The sequence below is a fragment of the Myxine glutinosa genome, chromosome 2, assembly GCF_964187855.1.
Source record: "Myxine glutinosa chromosome 2, kmMyxGlut1.1, whole genome shotgun sequence".
Classification (NCBI taxonomy): Eukaryota; Metazoa; Chordata; class Myxini; order Myxiniformes; family Myxinidae; genus Myxine; species Myxine glutinosa.
In genome coordinates this window covers 137035788-137056042 of record NC_136262.1, presented here as the reverse complement: position 1 = coordinate 137056042, position 20255 = coordinate 137035788, and the positions used below count along the sequence as shown (strand labels likewise).

At 48.7% G+C, this 20255-nt stretch overlaps 2 protein-coding genes across 3 annotated transcripts in view; one reads left to right on the top strand and one right to left on the bottom strand.

Annotated features, from left to right (window-relative positions):
- Positions 1 to 1047, bottom strand: part of GALK2 (galactokinase 2) — a 103694-nt gene extending 102647 nt beyond the window's left edge. Inside the window, exon 1 of one of the 2 annotated variants that reach the window (XM_068107041.2) lies at positions 827 to 1047. Coding sequence is in view for 1 of the 2 variants with exons in the window: in XM_068107040.2 (XP_067963141.2) it covers positions 172 to 185 (14 nt within the window). In the remaining variant the exon portion in view is untranslated. Of the gene's footprint in view, positions 1 to 171; positions 308 to 826 lie in introns of those variants that run through there. The other variant, XM_068107040.2, reaches the window with a different exon arrangement.
- The window catches only part of MRPS30 (mitochondrial ribosomal protein S30), a gene marked incomplete in the record, with an annotated part of 40002 nt that continues 20599 nt past the window's right edge, over positions 853 to 20255 (top strand). Inside the window, 1 exon segment of the mRNA XM_078771714.1 lies at positions 853 to 1423. Coding sequence (XP_078627840.1) covers positions 853 to 1423 — 571 coding nt within the window.

Sequence of the window (20255 nt, the reverse complement as noted above, 5' to 3'; positions counted from 1 at the left end):
TCATATCATATTATATCATACATGAACATATGACCACAGCGGTGGTTTCTCCCTTTACCGCCTCAACTATTCCCTCAAATGGAACCATGGCGATGTTGTGCAATACAAGTACGGAATCTCATCTCTACTCGAGGAAAGAAAGTTAATTTTAAAATAAAATGTCGAACTTGCCGCTCGGTGTCCATTTTCACGACGATTCAATATATTGATTTACGTCCCTTCCCGTGCTCATACAAACAGACGTGTCACATGCTACGCCTTCAGACTGTGACGTAGGCAACTCGAACTTACAGCTGTGTCACATGCCACGCCTTCAGACTGTGACGTACGCAGGTGTCCCAAGTAGATCATTGTACTAGTAACAAATATAATAATATCTTTATTCAACCTATTAAGTGTCTTTTGTGGTAATATAATATTGATTCGGTGAAAAACATGCAATGTCGTTGGTTATTTCCAAGTTTGAGGTTTATCATATAATTTGTTGTGTCTAGGCTGGTTTATTTTGCTTATTAGTTTTAACTCGATTCAACTCGGTCTTAAACTTAATGTGTTGTTATATCTATATAGTGGAGGAGTTTTACAACGGATTTACGTTGACAACACACGAATTTCTGGTGATTATGGTCGGTTTCCGATGTCCATGGCGGTGTAGGTTACGTGTGTAGCCTTTGTATATGTGATGCGATTTTTATTACACAATGTCAGCCCCGTTCGTTCACCAGAACATATCCTTTGAATGTACAAGGTATAACTCCCATGTAATTGAGTGTGAAAATATTGCTGGTGCGAATACGCGATGACGTTTGATTACACGGAAACTTACGAGATTGTGTTGTGCTGTGTTACGTCATGACGTGCTGGTCGCTATTCCGTGCAAGTTTGGCGGTGCGATGGCCCCTCGGCTTGGTCTTCACTGGGCACAGACGGCTCGCCTTGACGGCCGTAACATCGATGGAGGCCCAGGCAGCGGAAGTGCGCTATCCGCCGGTGGTGGCGTCCCTCACCGCGGACAGCGAGGCCAGCAGGGCGCGCCGCATGCTCCTCAGACGGGCTGGTATTACCGCGGCCGCGACTCCGTCCGAGCGGATTCGTCTGTTGTGCAAGCTCCAAAGGCTCAAGTTCATCGTGTACCCGTTGTCTTTCGCCTTAAATGCGGACATCAGCGCCCAGCACTTCACCAAGACCGCGTTCGTGTCCGGGCTACCCCCGCCATTAGACGCTGAGCCTGCGAGGGATCTGACCGAGCTGCACCAATTGGTCCGAACAGCTCTGCTCCAAGAGGATTGTGTGCTCGGACGACACCGGCCATCACTGTTCAGGGACCGCAGACAGAAAGCCGAACCGTTTCTGCAAAACTTGGTGCAGCTGCTGGTGGGGGCTCTGTCCGCATGCAACCCGGTGCTGGCAGACTCCCGTCTCGGTTAGTGTGTGTGTGTGTGTGTGTGTGTGTGTGTGTGTGTGCGTGTGTGTGTGTACGTGTGTGTGTGTACGTGTGTGTGTGTACGTGTGTGTGTGTACGTGTGTGTGTGTACGTGTGTGTGTGTACGTGTGTGTGTGTGTGTGTACGTGTGTGTGTGTGTACGTGTGTGTACGTGTGTGTGTGTGTACGTGTGTGTGTACGTGTGTGTGTGTGTGTACGTGTGTGTGTGTGTGTGTGTGTGTGTGTGTGTGTGTGTACGTGTGTACGTGTGTGTGTGTGTACGTGTGTACGTGTGTGTGTGTGTACGTGTGTGTACGTGTGTGTACGTGTGTGTGTGTGTGTACGTGTGTGTGTGTGTGTGTGTGTGTGTGTGTGTGTGTGTGTGTGTGTGTGTGTGTGTGTGTGTGTGTGGACGTGTGTGTGTGTTGGACGTGTGTGTGTGTTGGACGTGTGTGTGTGTTGTACGTGTGTGTGTGTTGTACGTGTGTGTGTTGTACGTGTGTGTGTTGTACGTGTGTGTGTTGTACGTGTGTGTGTTGTACGTGTGTGTGTTGTACGTGTGTGTGTTGTACGTGTGTGTGTTGTACGTGTGTGTGTTGTACGTGTGTGTGTTGTACGTGTGTGTGTTGTACGTGTGTGTGTGGGTGTACGTGTGTGTGTGGGTGTACGTGTGTGTGTGGGTGTACGTGTGTGGGTGTACGTGTGTGTGTGTACGTGTGTGTGTGTACGTGTGTGTGTGTGTACGTGTGTGTGTGTACGTGTGTGTGTGTACGTGTGTGTGTGTACGTGTGTGTGTGTACGTGTTTGTGTACGTGTGTGTGTGTGTACGTGTGTGTGTGTGTGTACGTGTGTGTGTGTACGTGTGTGTGTGTGTACGTGTACAGGGCTGGCCCTAGGATTTTGGTGGCTCGAAACAAGATTTTGTTTGTGGCCCCAAAACACTCCCAGCGCAACCACCAAATCACACACTGCTCATAACTGAATGGACACACACACACACACACACACAGAGACACACACACACACACACGGACAAATAAATTAACAACAAATCTCTTACTTTATTTGAAAACAATGTACAGTAATACCCCGTTTTACGCCATTTCGACCTACGTCAAATCCGACTTTACGCCACTTCTAGAGTAAATTTCAGTTCAGCGAACGTCATTATGTGCGACTTTACGTCACTCCGACATCATAATAGGACGTGAAAAAAATATATTTAAAATAAATAAAATAGTACATAAAAATTAACAATAAAAGAAGCTAAAAAGCAATTTAAAATACAATAAAAAGTACATTAAAATATAAAAAAATGTATGTATACGTACGCTTTGCTGCTGGTTCTCATTCAAAACAAAGGCGACACCATATGCATTTTGTCCTGTGCTGTGGTCGCGTGCGTGCTTTGCCTTTCGCTGTTATTTTTGTGATTAGTCCTTTACTGTGTAAAACAACCAACAACGTGGCAACGGCGAAACATGACGACGATGCCGGCTCGGATGACCGTGACCGTGTCATGCCTCGAGCCGGGGTGCCTCGTCAGGCACCTCACCGGCATCCGGCGTCGACGAACCGATCGACGTGTTCATGTGCATGGATTTGCAAATGCCTGCCTGTACGTCGTCGTTTCTGCGTATATCGCATCGTCCAAAAAAAAAAAGAAGCAAGCAACTTCGGCCGCTCGAGGAAAGACGGGGCACGCCTACGACTAGGAGGCGAGCGTCGATCCCCGGGGCGGCTGGGTTCACAGAACGCTGAGCTCGTTCGTTCGTCACAGACGACACGACACGACCACCGGTGAAACTGCTCGGACACGTTGGGTAAAGCACGCCGTGGTGAAGTGGGCCGCGGAGCCACTCGGCACACAAGCCAGCTCACGGTCGACACGTCCGTGCTGGTCACGCTGTTCGAGGAGAAAACCCGACCGATAGAAAACAACGGAGGGACTCCCGACGGGGAGCGGCAAAAATTCAGGGCGAAGCCGCAGCCTCCTCCAGTTATTTACACTAGTTTTATGGTGTTTGTCTTCATTTTAAGGCATTACGCCCGGTTTACGTCAAAAACCGAGTTACGTCACGGCTTATGGAGCCAATTAATGACGTAGGCCGGGGTATTGCTGTATATTAAAAATATATAAAAATTTGAGAAGTTAAGAAACGATTAAGTAGACAATGACAAATGAACACCAATAAAAAAAAAATATTTTGACAATTAAATAGCAATGAACAATCAATATGAGTGCAAAATATTCAAAAGAAATAAAGTGAACACTACAAAAGTGTTACCTATTGTACAAAACAACAGCTATAGGCTACTGTAGAAACTATAGCTATCCAACCTTTCACCACCATCCAACATCAGTGAGAAAGTCCTCAAAATCTTTGTCTCTTTGATTTTCTTGAAGCAAAATCGTGAATGGCATCATCGTAAGACACCTGCCTGCCAAGCTCTTGGTTAATACTAATGATGGCAAGTCCAGTGAGGCGGTCTTGTGCCATAAGATGATCGCAGGTATGTCTTTATCAGCTTAAGCTTTGAAAAGCTTCTTTCAGCTGATGCCACTGTCACTGGCAGGGTACAGGCAATCCTCAGGGATATCCAAAGATTTGGATACAAATCTGTCAGTTCCTTCTTGTGGACAAAGTCCAGCAGTTCAAATGCAGTCATCCTGTTTGTGGGTAACTGAGGAAGGTTCCTGATTTCCATGGCCAGCTCTCTCCCATCAATGTCGGCTTCTTCTCCACTCCTTAGTGTGTTCTCAAGCTCCTCAAATTGTTTCTCCAGTGCTTCATCATCCAAGGTTGGGAAGTTTTGCAGTACCCCAAACTTGCTTTTAACTTGTCCAAGTGTTTCAAACCGGTCGTCCAAAGATGCAATGGCAGAGTCGACGACCACATTGAAAAATGTGGTCTCTAGCCTCTTCAGGGCATCGCTGACTGGCTCATCTGGTGCTTCATAGGCAAAGTGAGTCTTCGTGCTTCGCAGTCTCTTCTCCTTGAGTACGGTCTCCACATGCATTTTCTCACATGCATCTTTTGCAGAAGCTTGTGCAGCAGCAAAGCCATCGTTTCTGTAGCTTAACAGATGGCTCTTAGTACTCTCCAGGAGGTTGACTGCCACATCCAACTGCATAGTGGAAGACTGCAGTAGCTTGCTGACTGTGCTGATCTTGGAGAGGATGTCATGCCACACAACTGTGCAAATCTGGAATCTGAATGACCCAACCTCCTCTGCCAAAGATTGGGCCTCGATTTTTGTGATGGCATCTGTTGCCTTTTCCCTGACTTCTAACAATGCATCCCTTATGCCAGATGCCTGGTAGCGCAAAGGGATGATGCTGTTGACACGGCTCTCCCACCTCGTCTCACTCCAGGACTTTACAGTAATGGTGACGTGCCGTTTCAAAAGGGCCCATCTCTGGTGAGCAGCTGAGAATAGAGTGTAGATCTTGTGAACATTGCCAAAGAAACTGGTAGCATCTATAGAGTTCTTGGCAGCATCAGCCACAACAAGATTCAATGTATGAGCCCCACAGGGGACATACAGGGCACGAGGGTTCTTCACCAAAAGCCTTGCCTGCACTCCTTTGTTTTTGCCCTTCATGTTGCCACCATTGTCATATGATTGCCCTCTGCAATCACTGAAGGGAATGTTCAGCTCTTCCAGGCTGCTCAAAATGAGATCAGACAATCCAAGACCTGTCGATTCGGGTGCAACCAGGAAGCCCAAAAAGTGCTCCTTGATCTCAGGTGTTTCTTCCAGCTTGACTGTTCTGATCACAACAGACATTTGCTCCAGGTGGCTGAGATCTGGGGTACAATCCAAAATTATGGCATAATATTTGGACAGTTTAATTTCAGCCACCATTCTCTCCATCATTTTGTCACTGATCCAAGTAATCAGTTCATTTTGAATTGTTTTGCCTAAGTAGGTGGCATGAGAATTCATTCCACTTTCAACTTGGCTGACGTGTTGCCTCATTACTGGGTCAAACTTGGCTAAAAGTTCCACCTCTTTCAAGAAGTTGCCATTATTCTGACTGTACAAAGTGTCAACAGTTCCCCTGAGAGCCAGGTTTCTTTCTGCTAATGACTGAATAATGGCGACCAGGCGATTGAGAACCTCCCTCCAGCGTTTTTGTGATGCTTCTATAAGGGACATTTCTACCTGGTCAATTGTCTTCCCTTTCTTGAGTCGAAGCTCCAGTTCCTTCCATGTGACCATATGCTTTGTGTGATCAGGGTTGTTTTCATGGGTTTTCAACAAGGCCCCAATGTTCATCCAGTCTGACAGTCCCTCTTTAACCAACTTGTATGTCTTGCTGGAGAACAGTTTGCAACAGAAGCAGTGAACTGTATTGTTTTTCCTGGAGTAGACGAGCCAGCTCTGCTTAATTGTTTCCTCATTTACCAGTGTCCTGTATGTGTAGTGGTGATGAAAACGTCTACCATCCTGCCTTCTGGGAAAGGTGAATGCTGGGTCAACCTGAAACGGCCCTCTGCGTACAATATCTGTCCTGTCTGCATCTGACAGGATAGATGGCGAGTCAAATGGATCTTGCGGTTGTGCTGCAACTGGATATTGGGAGGTGGCAGATGGAATATCAGTGGATGATGTAGAAGGCTGTGGTACCTCAGTTATGACCTCTGCAGCAGACGCAGTCACGTCAGAGGAGGGAGTAGATGCCCCTGAAGTCTCTGAATCTGACGATGTTCCCTCAGCAGCAGTCATGTCAGCTGACGAGGTAGATGGTCCTGGTGCAGCGGAGGTTGCTCCAAAATATTTCAATAACGCCCCTGAAAAGATTATACATTAGATTATTATTATTTTTTAAATATAGGCTGGAAGACATGACATGGGTATGTTATATGTATCTTCCAGGCCTATTTATATGTAGTCAGTTTATCCAAATAATGCCTATTTGGAACAGGCATGTTTTGAATGGGCACTGCACTACTTATTTTAAAAGACGACGGTCAGATTCATTCAGTCAGAACAAACAAACAAACAATCACATACCTTTATCCTGTGTTCTTTTTACCATCTCCAATTTTCTCTTCTTTCGCCCTTGAGCGCCAGACATAAATTTTATTTTTGGAGCCATTTGTGTACTCTGTTGGTCAAAATAAGTTGCGAATGGGAGATTGGGAGAGAAAAGGCAGGTGCTGGTGATGGCGCTGCTGCATAACAACAAAACGTTGATGGCAACAACCAGCGTTGCATGGCTACACACCTAGTTAGCCGTGTGTGCCCCCCCCCCCCCTCCCCCTAGCGGTTGTGGCCCTAAACAACCACATAGTGTTTATACCAGTGTGTGTGTGTGTGTGTGTGTGTGTGTGTGTGTGTGTGTGTGTGTGTGTGTGTGTGTGTGTGTGTGTGTGTGTGTGTGTGTGTGTGTGTGTGTGTATTATGTATATTATGTATATGTATGTGGTTGGTTGGTTGTTATCTCCATTTGTGGGTTTCAGGAGGTGGAACGGAGTCCTCCCAGGACCCAAAGTATCCACCTCCTCTTCGGTAAGGGTTCACGGTTCATGGCCCAAGCTGTTCCACTTTGTCAGAGTTTTGTTCCAAGTTCTCGTTTCAGGATCGTCACCGAACCCCGGATTGCCTCCAGTTGTAGTTCATTTGTTTTAATATTCCCGGGATGGTTTTTAAAATCTCTGAGGTTCTTCTTCATCATTCCTGTTGCTCCAATTATTACTGGTACATTTTCAATGCTCTTCAGCTTCCAAGATCTCTTGACCTCGTTTTTGAGGTCCTGGTATTTGGTCATTTTCTTGATTTCTGCGTTGTTTAGGCCAAAATCACTGGGTACTGATATCTCATTCATCAATGCTGTATTTTCCTTTTTGTTCTTGAGTACTATGTCTAGACATAATGCTTCGTTTTCCATGTTCACGCTCGATGGAATCAGGTCGTACGTGAGCATGATGTTCTCATTTTCAATGACTGCCCTTGGTTTGTGATTCCATGAGTATTCTGGAACTGGGATGTTAAAGTTTTTACAGATATACCAATGAATCACTTTGCTTAATTTGTTGTGTCGTTGTGTGTAAAGTTATTCTGATAATCGTTTTTTCTATCCCGAGAGCAGGTGACTAGTACTTTCTGTTTCTGTCTTGCAGAACCTACACTTGTCCGTCTGGTTCAATCCCGCCATCTTTTTAATCCATTGGTGTAGTGTCCTTGACCTCGGGCATTTATTATGATTCATTCTCCGTCCCAGTTGAGCTGACCTCTTCTTAGCCATTCCAATGAGCCTTCCTTGTCTATCCCCGCTCTGTCCAATTATTTTTTGGATTTTCCTGCTCGTTTATCATTCTCCCAGTTGTTGATGTATGTTTCTTGATATTTATTTTTATGCCTCCGTCCCCGAAGGTGGCCGGAGGTATTATGTTTTTGGGTTGTCCGTACGGGCTAAACCTCGTTTTTCTCAGCAACCATATGTCCAATTGAGGCGAAACTTTCAGGGTAGGAGCGACACCCATGCAGAATGTTTTTATGACAATTGTGATGTCACAGGTGATGTGGTATGGCAGCCATTTTGGATTAAACGCAAATGATTAAAAAATATTTCTCGGAAACTGGTGAATGGAAAAATTTGAAACTTGGCACATTGTAAAGTACTTCCAATAGGGGACAAAAGCATGATACTGATATCATAGGTGAAGTGGTATACCAGCCAAAAATGTTTTAATCGAATTCCATATCCTAAAAATAGCCTGGTGTTGGCTTCGCGGTTCGGGTGCCGGCTTGGTATCCTGGGATCCTGGGTTTGAATCCCGGTTCATCGCTGAATGAACACCAGGGGGTTCACTCAGCCTGTCATCCTTCTGAGGTCGGTAAATTGAGTTCCAGTTCACTGGTAATTCCCTGTGTGTCGCAAGAGGCGACTAACAGGGTTGGTGGCAGGAAGGGCATCCGGCCGTAAAACATTGCTTCGAAAAGGGGACGACGGTGCCCAAAAAAGGCCAATCCCCGCCCTGCGGGGGAAAATTGCCTCTAAAGGCGGTTCCTTATCCTAAAAATCTGAAATTGCATGCACATGATCTATGACCCATTTGTATTGAAATATTAAATTTATGACATCATAGGTCACATGGTTTGGCAGCCATATTGGATTTAACCTAAAACCTTAAAAAAACATCTTCCACCAAACCCCCAAAGCGATTGACTCAAAACTTTATATGTGTCATTGACTCGGCATAGCGATTAAAAGATTAATTTATCAAGAAAACATCATTGGTCACATGGTGTGTCAGCCATATTGGATTGAAGGAAAATATTAAATAATTATATCTCTGAAACCGCTTACCCTATCGATGCAAATTTTTACAAATACCTAATACCTAACACCAACAACAACAACAACATGCATTTTAAGGCCATTTTCCCTGCAAGAGCAGGGGTTAGCCTTGCGGTCCCCATGACAATCTTCTCCATTTTGCCCTATTTTCTGCATCTCTCCTTGTTAACCCCCTTGCCCGCATGTCTTCTTCCACCGTCTTTAGCCAAGTCTTTCTCGGTCTTCCCCGTCCTCTACTTCCTTCTACATTCATTTCCATCACTCTTCTCAACCAGTCACTTTCATCCTTCCTCAACACATGACCAAACCATCTCAACCTGTTCCTCTTCACAGCATCAATCACAGGCTCTATTCCCATCATCTAACATCTAATTAAAATACCTAACACCACTGCTGCATATAGTTTGAAAATGATTGCCGTAGGTCAGGTGGTTTTGCAGCCATCTTGGATAGAAAAACTAACCTTATCCAATCAACACGAAACTTCACAAACGTGATCCCCTACCCATACATATGCAGAGTGTACATTTTTTTTACTCTAGTTTAAGGTCATATGTCACTTGGTGTGGCAGCCATATTAGCTTGAAAACCGATATTTAAAAAAAATTCCTTCTCTGCAACTGCTTCACCGATCGATGTGAAAGCTGTCCATGGCTGGTCAAAATGTGATGTGAAATGTGAAACACCTGAAGGGATTTAAATCAAACTTGTTTATTTTTAGGGCAGTGAACGATGACATCTATCTGTTGTGGGACTATGCGGAGGCATATTGGGGACACAGTTGCATTGCTCTAGTTATATATTTATTTTGTCTTTATTACAATTGTTGGGGCTGTATTTGTTTCTCTTTCATTTACCTGTGTGGCACCTGTTTTTGGAAATTCTTTGCAAGGTGAGTAGGGGATACTTTTTCAGGTTTGTTGTGTTCATGTTTGTTTACAAATTGCAACTGATAGTCTGTTGAGCATTTCACATCCTCGGCTAGTCCTACACTTGTTGCTCTGTGCACCTAGTTGAGTTCCACCGGGCTGCTCCCTCCCTCTCGTCTTGGCAGGTACATTTTCGGGATGCACTGGTTTTTGTAAAACATTTTGTGGATGGTAAGGAGTTTTCTCGTTTTGATGTCTAACTTGTTGATTTCTGATTGGGCCGAGTTTATTATTCCGCAGCTATATTGGAACACTGGTACTGTGAGCTGGTTTATGGCTTTGATTTTGTTTCTTGGGGAGAGGTATGTTTTCAGGATCAGCTTCGTTCTACGTAGGTATTCTTTGGTGATTGTTTTGCGCATTTGTTTGTGACATCTTTTGTGGCCCTCTTCTACTCCGAGGTATTTGTATGATGCTTTGTTTTCTAACTGCTGTATTGTTGTTTCAAGGTCAATTTTTATGTCGTCTGTTTTTGTTGGTTTACCTTGTACAAATGTGCACTTGGCAAACTTGTCTAGTCCAAATTTCATTTGAAAAAAACAAAACAAACAAACCACCTTTAGAGGCCATTTTTCCCCGCAAAGCGGGGGTTGGCCTTTTTCGGGGACCGTGGTTGTTGTTGTTTTTTGGTACCCTTTTTGAAGCAATGTTTTACGGCCGGATGCTCTTCCTGCCGCCAACCCTTTTTGTCGCCTTTTACGACAAGCAGGGAATTACCAGTGAACTGGTACTCAATTAGCCGACCTCGGAAGGATGACAGGCTGAGTCAACCCCCCTGGCGTTAATTCAGCGTTCGACCGGGATTCGAACCCAGGATCCTAGGATCCTAGGCTGGCACCCTAGCTGCTAGCCAAACACCAGGGTTGGGCTAGCCCAACGCTAGCCCAACACATTTGAATGTGCCCTGAAAACCGTTTTTCGAGTTTTACTCGTAGTTGCTCTGCCAATTTTTTGTCATTTGGCGAGAAGAGCTATAAATCATCCATGTGGAGTAGATGTGTCACCTTTCCTATTTCTTTGGATGTTCGTTTATTGGTTGTTCGGGTGTATCCGTGTCCTTGTTCATTGATGAGGTTACTTAGTGGGTCCAGTGCCAGACAAAACAGAAGGGGGGAAGACTGTCTCCCTGGAAGATTCCACGCCGTATCTTCACATCTGGTATTTCGATATTCCCTTCTGAGTGCTGTAATATCCATGTGGTATTCCAGAGCTCCATGGCTTTCTCAATCTGTTTGATTATTTGGGGATTGATTTTGTATATTTACCTGCATTTTATCATCCACGAATGTGGGACACTATCAAAAGCTTTCTTATCGTCTATCCAGGTGGTGGATAATTTAGTTCTACACATTTTGCAGTTTTCAAGTTCGGCCTTGTTCAGTAGTCGGTGGTTAATTGTTCCATAACTCCCTCTCTTATATCCCTTTTGTTCTATCTCTAAACCTCCTTGCTGTGTTAGATGATGGTGCATTATTTCTGTGATGATTCCTGTTAGCAGTTTGTATGTGGTTGCTAGACTTGTTATCGGCCGGTATTTGTGGGGAAGTTGGGATGAGATTCCTTCGATTTTGGGATGAGAAAGATGTTTCCTTCTACGAGCCAATCATCCACTGCAGTTTCCTCTTGGATCAGTTTGTTAAATGTCCTGGCGTAGTGATTGTGAAGAGCATCAAGTTGTTTTAGCCAGAAATTTGGAATTTCATGTGGGCCTGGGCTTTTGAAGTTTGGTATTTTATGAAGTTGTTTTTTAATTCTCTCTTCATCAATACATCAATAGGGGAATTTCCTCGAGATGTTGTTTTCTTTCCTGAGCTGTTGTATTTGTCCTACTTCCTTCCGCAGTTGCTTTCTTTGTGTCTCTAATCTCCGTCTCCAAGGTGGAATTTGGTTTCTATTTGTAGGGCCTGCTTTTTTTCCTTTTTCTGGTGTTGTTTGTCCATTACTTTTTCTTGAATAAGTAGTGCCACTGCGAAACAGACGACTGATTTCCTTCAGGGTGGATGATTTTGAAATCGCTTTCCTTTTGAATGGTTGGTTAACCTCACTAAGATTTTTGTCCGTTTATTGTTTTCTATGCGATGAAGTTTCGGTCTTTCTCTGAGTTTTATCAATTACCTCTCTTCTATTTTGTTGGATAATTCTTCTTCCAGTCTATGCTGCTCTTCGTCATCTTCACCATGCTCCTCTCCCTCATTCTGCTGCTCTTCCTTGTCTTTCTGCCCATCACCATCCACCTTTTCCTTTCTTTCCCCTTTGTTTGTACCTGAGATGCCTGGTCTTTATCTCTGAACCGGTCTTGTCCCCATCTCGTTTCACAGCCCAAACTCCCTCTCGTGCCATCTCAGCCAAATTCCTGCCATCTCTGTCTTCACCTTCAAGGGAGCACTTAAATCCCCTCACTCTAATCTCTCTTGCTGCTTGTTGCCTTGCCATAGATGTAATCTCTTATATTCTATCTTTATCTAGATATCTTTTAATTGTTGAAAATACCTTCTTGAATTTATCAAGGGGGGGGGGGGGGGGGGGGTTTCTTCACCCTCTTAGGCAGTTTCGGGTTTTTTCAGCTGCTTCCTGAACCGTTCACCCTTACATTTACTCCCCCATCCCTCATGTATGGAATACATCTTGCATTGGAGGATTATCTCCTTCTCCTCAACACTCCAGGTTTCCGTTTGTAGTTTTCTCCTCTGGAGTAACATCTTTGATGGTGGTGAGACAGTTAGCACATTCTCAGCTTCTTGCTTTGGTGCATAATCATGTCTCTTTGCAAGGTGATGTTTTTCCTCGCTTGAGAAGGTGCAGTCATTATTTTTAACAGCGCACTTTCTTGGTGCTCCGAGTGGCCGCACAGGCATAGGGTTTCCCCTATAGGAGGCCTGTGACTCTTTGCTCGAGATATTTTTCGTTTTTTTATCAACACGATGTTCCGTTGTTTCCCTGTTTTAACTCAGGATCAGACCGGGCATGACACCATAGCATGTTAGATTGTTAGTTGTTAGATCAGGTCATTGAAAGGATCAAACCATGTCTCACCATTCTAGGATCAGACCATTCCAATTCCCTATAAAGAAATTGCTTCCGTAAGGGTGTCGGGAGAGGGGGGTAGGCGGGTGGGGGGATATTGTTTTGTAATAGCATTAATATTATTTTATTATCAAAAGTGTTATTACTTTTGTTATAAGTGGGAAATCGCCACGGAAACGGCATGAAGGGTTGTGTTATTAACCATGGTGGGGTATATATTGTTGCGAATATGGAATTTGGCCTCCATATCCGCTTGTAAATATTCCCCTATTTTCTCCAATACTCCCCAACTTTCCCCAATCCCCCATTCCCTAGTCCCATTGCATGTAAATAACAATCAGTAGAGCCGACCTTCCCCTTATTCCCCCATTAAATGTCGTGCCCAGGTCCACCGCACCACACGTAGACAACTTTCGGACATCTTCCTAGTTATTCTTATTCTATGTCAGTTAAGGCCTCGTCTCCATTAATTATGACTCTTCGTTGCACCAGAATGTGATTATATGGCATCAGTAGTGAGTTTAGGACCTTTCCCATACCTCCTTCCATCTTCTTCCCCAACCAACTATGGCTGCAGCAACGGAGGAGATGGCGGCGGCGCGGGGGAGGATGCGTCCTCACACCGGCTCGATTAGCGCCATTGACCACGCGCTCCACGGGGTTACCACGGAGGGGCTGGCTGTCAGCTCCTCCTCAAGGGCGGAGCCTGGTAACCCCCCGCACGCACCCAATGAGAAGCAACGTGCCGATTCCACGAGGCGGAGCTAACGAGCCGAGGGCGTGTCACTCCCCGCCGGATATACGCGGCCACGCGCCGGATGTGAGAGAGATGCGCCCCCAGCTGGAGAAAGAACGTTGCCTACGACCGCTGAGAGGAAGAGAACCCGCCTGTGAAAGAACGTTACCACCTCGAGCGCTGTGCAACCTTCCGCATCTCTGGACCGGACCGGGTCGACCCTGTCCTTGAGCCAAGAGTGCACCTTGAGCCATCGCTACCCGCCTGTCCTTTCCATCAACCCCCGTGTGAGTCAGCCGTTGTCCCGTTTGCCTGTCGTCTGTTGGGGAATAATATAAGATTGTGTCTAAGTGCTTGTCTTTCTATGTTGTACCTCTAGCCCCTGTAATCTAACCTTTTCCGTAACGAATATAATCTCCTCCGGAGGTCTTGAGAACCGTATCCCTGGTGTCGTCATTTTATAACCCAGCCGGGTGTCTTCTTTTTCTTATTGAGCCAGCGTGGCGCGGCTTCGTCAACGTCGAGTATAATCGGTAACTTGTGCAGACGTGGTCATACCAAAACCGCTCGGTAAACTAACATCTAAGCCACGTCTGTAACAATTGGTGTCGAGGAGTGAGATTCGGACCCGGGACTAAATTAGTTAGGCCCAAATTTTGGGAGGGAAAATCGAGCCGGAGCGCGTACGGCGCTCGACCAAATCGATCCGGAGCGAGGTCCCGCGGTTACTGCGCTCGACGAAATTATAACGGCGAAATTTCGAATTTGTGTTACGAAACTCGAATTTTGAAAGTCGCGCTATGGCGGATCAAGACGGCTGGGGTCCGGTAGGGGAGAGTGAAGCAGGGTCGGTCCAGGACCAAATTGAGGGACATGAGGAGAGCGAAGCAGCGAGGGTAGCAGACGCACAAAATGGCGCCTCGCTGGTCACCGCGCCCGCGACCGTGGTAGCGCCGCCGATGGATTGGGGCCTATTTATGGAACAAATAAAGGCCTTTATGGTTAAGTCGGGTGAAGAAATGAAGGACGAGATGAGGGCTGATAGTGAGCGATTAGAGGGCCAAATGGGGGTAATGAGGGACGAAGCGAGGGGTACCAGTGAGGGGTTAGACAATAATTTTGAGGAGTTAGACAAGAAATTTGGGAAGTTAGACAATAATTTTGAGGGGTTAGACAACGGGATAAAAGAAGTGAAAAATGGGTTAATGGGGGTAGAAAATAGAATGGCTGCCCAGGAGAATCAGATAGAGGGAGTGAAAAATGGGTTAGAGGGGTTAGAAAACAGTATGGAAGGCAAATTGAGGGACATGAGGGACCAAGCGGAAAGGGAAGTTAAACAAATGGAGCAGCAGATAGAGGGGGTCAGAATGGGGGTAGAAACCAAACTGGATGCTCACAGGGAGGAAATGGAGCAGATGAGGGTGGCATCTGGGCAGGAGATGCAAGTGATGGGAGAGGAGATCAGAAGAGGAGTGAGTGAGGAGGTCGGAGGAGTGCGCGAGGAGGTGAGGCACTGTAAGGAGCGCATGGAGAAAGAGGTGAGAAAGGGGACTGTAAAATTGCAAGGTGGTATAGAGGAGTTGACGCTGGGAGTAGAACAACTGACAGTGGGACAAAAGGAGTTGGGGGACCAGGTAAAGAAGAACACAGCGGTAATAGAGGGTTTAAAATCGACACAGAAAGAGATGAAAAAGGACGTAGGGGTAATTAAAAAAGAGTGCCAGACGGTACATGAGGACCTGACGAGGAAAATGGACAAGGTGGTAGAGGTAATGGAGGTTAAAGAGCGGGAGGTGCGGGAGCACATAGAAAAAAATAAAGTGGAGTTAGAGGAAGAACTTAAAGGGGCGCACGAAGAGATGAAGGAGATGAAGCAAAAATTAGAAGAAGTGGAAGAAGGGGTGAGCGAAATTAAGAAGCGACGGAGAGAGGATAAGAAAGAGATAAAGGAGGAAGTAAAAGAATTGGTCCAAAGTCTGTGTTCGGATCGTGATGATGTGCTCATTAACCGGATGAGGGATTCGCAGGTGATGGAGGAGAAGCGAAGAGAAAGAGGACCCGGTGTAAGTGGTGACCAATATGGTCGTGCGTATGATGCGCCAGGTGATTTAATAAGCTTGGGGGTCGAGATAGACCCGGAAGTTCGTGAGAGGCCACGAGTGAGGTGTATGGCTGGTCCGGAGGGTATGGAACGAGAGGTGCGAGGTGTGGGTGAGCAAGGTTGTGGGAGTATGGAATGGGTAGCGGGTTGCGGAGGTGTGACCCATGCATCGACACCAACAGGGGTAGTTGTTGGAGGGACCGGGGAGGCACGAGAGCCCCTTGGGGGTAATGTACTGTGGGGGCCCGGCCGGTTCGGCCCCGCGCTGACCCCGCAAGGGGCGACGCACGGGGTCCGGCCGGCGGGCAACGACTCGCATACGAGGTGGTCCCACAAGGTCCCACTCGCGCCGTATGACGGCAAGAGTGATCTACGCGCGTACCTGGCGCAGTTCGACTGTGTGTGTAACGGTAACGGTTGGGGTGAGGACGAAGGTGGAGTACACCTGGTGGCCGCATTGCGCGGCGCGGCGGCGGAGGTGCTGACGGCATTACCAGCGGGTGCTCTCACCCTGCCAGCCCTCCGCGACGCCCTAATTAATCGATTTGGAATAGAACAGCAGAGCGAGCTTGTTAAAGCTCAGCTCGCGCTGCGAAAGCGCAAGCCCCAGGAAGCCATCGGGGAACTTGCCCACGACATTCGCCGCGCAGTGGGGATCGCACATGCTAGCATGGCAGCGGATTCCCGGGAAAGCCTGGCGCTGGACCATTTTATCCAGGCCCTCCCGGATATTGAGCTCCGGCAACAGCTCGCCATGTGGCGCCCGCAGACTCTGAGCCAGGCGGCTGACGCTGCGGCCCGTTGGGAAGCAGCGAGGCCCCTGGCCCGGGGGGGGCGAGCGTCTCGCAATGGCGGTCCGCCAGATGGGACCCCCGATGGAGGGCGGACCCCTTAGGGGGCCCGCCCCCGACGTGGGTCCTGACCTGGCGGGCATGGTCCGGAGGCTGGTGGACCAGCGCCTGGCAGGACCTGGACCATGGCAGGCGGCCCCGGAGGTGGCCCGCGGTGGACCACGAGCGGGTAATCCAATTCGGACCTACAGGGGGGGGAATTTGGAATTCCGGAGGCAAGCACCTTACCAGGTGAGGTGCTATACCTGCAACCGCCTGGGTCACCTGGCGCGGCACTGTCGAAACGCGCGCCGGGATGATCCCCGGCAGTTGAGGTCCTCAACTCCGCCCAGGGGGGAGCGGGTTAGCCGACCCCAGACACCCCCCCGCCAGACCCCGGGAAACTAGAAGGTGTCGGGCACGTAGGGCGGTGTTCGGCAGCAGAGGATGGAGGAGAGCCCTCATTGACGCGACAGGTCATTTATTGTGGCCAAATTGGAACCGGTAGCCTGACAATTAGATGCAAAATTGCCGGCGTGGGGGTAGACGCCGTAGTGGACACAGGAGCTAGCGCCACGATCATCAGCCCTGTGGTCCTTGATTCGAGCGCAGGTGGCTGGGATAAGATCCAGCGCCTGCAAAATTATAGTTTGCAGCTTGCTACCGGGGTAACGGCCCCGATCATAGGGCGTGGTTCTGTGACCCTCAAGTTAGGGTCGGTAAGGAGGGAGATAGATGTTTGGGTGGCGGAGGTGTGCGACCCATGTTTAATAGGGTTGGACCTGTTGACTGCCAGCGGTTGTAAAATCGACTTGTGCCGGGGGATCCTGCAGGTGGGAGTAGAAGAGCTGCCGTTAGGGGGAGTGAGCACGGCCGAGAGAGCGGAGCTGGAGGCTTCCGAGGCCGTGACCATCCCCCCAAGGGCCGAGGCGATAGTGCCGGCCCGATGGGCAGCTCGCCCAACATGGCAGGAGTCCTGCGGCCTGGTCGAACCGGTGGCAGCGCAGTCCATACCGGGTTTAATCGTGGGCCGCACCCTTGTAAAAACGGACGGACCGGTAGTGGCCGTCCGAGTAATAAATATGAGTACAGAACCACGCACTATAGTAAGGGGCACGAGGGTAGCTGGCTGCACCCCCGTTGAGGAAGTCGCGACAGTGAGGGGCGAGAACGTCCAGCCGAGCCGACCCCGGGGGGAGCCTTCAATAACAAGTAGGAATTGGCCCGATCCCATTTGCGAGATGGTAAATCGTAGCAGCATAGAGTTGGGAGGTACCCAGAGGGAGGCCTTACACAAACTGGTTGGGTCCCATTTGGACCTCTTCTCCCTGTCCACCGAGGATATTGGACGTACGGGCCTGGTGAAACATCAGATCCACACCGGTGAGGCCCGGCCTATTCGTCAGGCCGCCCGACGGCTCCCTTGGAGCAAGAGGGCGGAAGCTGACGAGCAGGTTGAAAAAATGCTCGACGCAGGTGTGATCGAGCCCTCGGGAAGTCCTTGGATGTCACCTGTTGTGCTGGTCAAAAAGAAGGATGGGACCACGCGGTTCTGCGTGGACTATCGCCAGCTAAACAACGTGACACTCAAGGACTCATATCCCCTGCCAAGGATTGATGACACCCTCGATGCCGTTGCGGGCTCAAATTGGTTCACAACTTTGGACCTCAAGAGTGGGTATTGGCAGGTGGAGATGGATAGGGCAGGGAAGGAGAAAACGGCATTTTCCACAGGTAAGGGACTGTATCAGTTTACTGTGATGCCGTTTGGTTTGTGTAACGCCCCCGCCACCTTTGAAAGATTGATGGAGCATGTACTCGGCGGCATGCCATGGCAGTCATGCCTGGTGTACCTGGATGACGTCCTGGTACATGCCCAAACGTTCCCCCAGGCAGTAGCTAATTTGGACCAGGTGTTCGGGTGCCTCAGACAGGCAGGGTTGAAGCTGAACCCGAGTAAGTGCACTTTGTTTGCAAGAGAGGTGGCCTATCTAGGTCACGTGATTGGCCGCGAGGGGGTAAAAACAGACCCAGACAAAATTAAAGCGGTAGAGGAGTGGCCCGCACCACGTACCATCAAAGAGGTGCGGGGATTTTTGGGACTCTGCTCCTACTACCGGCGCTTTGTGGCGAAATTTGCGGAGTTGGCCCGTCCCCTCCACCGGCTTACGGAGAAGGGGACGCGATTTAATTGGACACGGGAGTGCCACGAGGCCTTCCAAAAATTGAAGGGGTGTCTAACATCCGCACCCCTTCTAGCTTACCCCACTAGTGACGGGACATTTACCCTGGACACGGATGCGAGCCAGGAAGGATTGGGCGCAGTTTTGTCTCAGACACAGGAGGGCGTGGAGAGAGTGATTGGTTATTATAGTCGGGCCTTGAGTAGGCCCGAGAGAAATTATTGCGTCACTCGCAAAGAGTTATTGGCTATGCTGGCTGCCATGAACCATTTCCACCCGTACTTGTACGGGCGGAAATTTTTGGTTAGAACTGACCATTCCTCCTTGCAATGGCTCCTTCGGTTCAAGGAACCGGAGGGCCAAATTGCAAGGTGGTTGGAAAAGTTGCAGCAGTACGATTTTGATGTGGCCCATAGGGCCGGGAAGGCCCATGGTAATGCGGACGCACTCTCTCGGCGTCCTTGTCTGGGAGAAAACTGCAAATTTTGTGCGAGACACGAGGAGAGGGAACAATTGGGCGATTCGGACCCGACCCTCGTTGTCCGGGCAACCCGGGTGAGAGGGCCAATTTTGCCACTAACTGCAGATGAGGAATTCGGAACTTTGGCATGGAGCACGGCCCAGCAGGAGGATCCTGTCCTGGGGCCAGTGTTCAATTGGGTCAAATTGGGGCAAAGACCAAAGGGGGAAGAGGTCACCCCCCTCGGGGCACAAACAAAGGCATATTGGGCTCAGTGGCAGACCCTGGAATTGAAAGGCAACATCTTGTATCGCAAGTGGGTGGAGGTTCCCTCTGATCGAACTTCCTGGCTGGTGATAGTCCCTGACAAATTCAAGAACGTCATATTGCAACAGGTGCATGGTACCCGCTCCGGCGGCCATTTGGGCAGGACAAAGACAATATCTCGGGTCCGCCGGAGGTTCTATTGGGTGAATATGGGGCGCGACATACAGGACTGGTGTCGGAGATGCGACGCCTGTTCTGCCAAAAAGGGACCAGCACGGAGGATGAGGGCCCCCCTTCAATTACATCAGGTGGGGGCCCCCCTTGAGCGGGTGGCTATGGATATTCTAGGACCGCTGCCCCGCACCCGCCAAGGTAATAAGTATATCCTCGTTGTGATGGACTACTTCACCAAGTGGCCGGAGGCCTACGCCCTCCCCAACCAAGAAGCAGGGGTGGTAGCGCAGGCCTTCGTGGAAGGATTTGTGTGCCGGCATGGGATTCCACAGGAGTTGCACACCGACCAGGGACGAAATTTTGAGAGCAAATTACTAAAAGATGTGTGCAGTCTCCTGTCAATTCGAAAAACCAGGACAACGCCTTTAAGACCTCAATCTGACGGGATGGTGGAAAGATTCAACCGAACTTTAATCCAACAACTGGCACTGTTCACCACCACCCGTCAGGATGACTGGGACGAACATCTCCCTTATTTGCTCATGGCCTACCGAACCAGCCAGCACGGGGCCACCGCATGCAGTCCAGCGTTGCTTATGTATGGGCGGGAGTTACGGGCTCCCGCCGACTTGCTATGCGGTCCCGTACCAGACACAGTGGTTAACCCGCCGAGGGAGGGGTACGCACGTCACCTAGAGGAAGGCATGGAGCTAGTCCATGCCTTCGCCCGCCGCCAACTCCATCTGGCTGGGGAAAAGATGAAGCGCAGGTACGACGACCGGAGCCAGGGGAGTCAATACGCTCCGGGGATGAAGA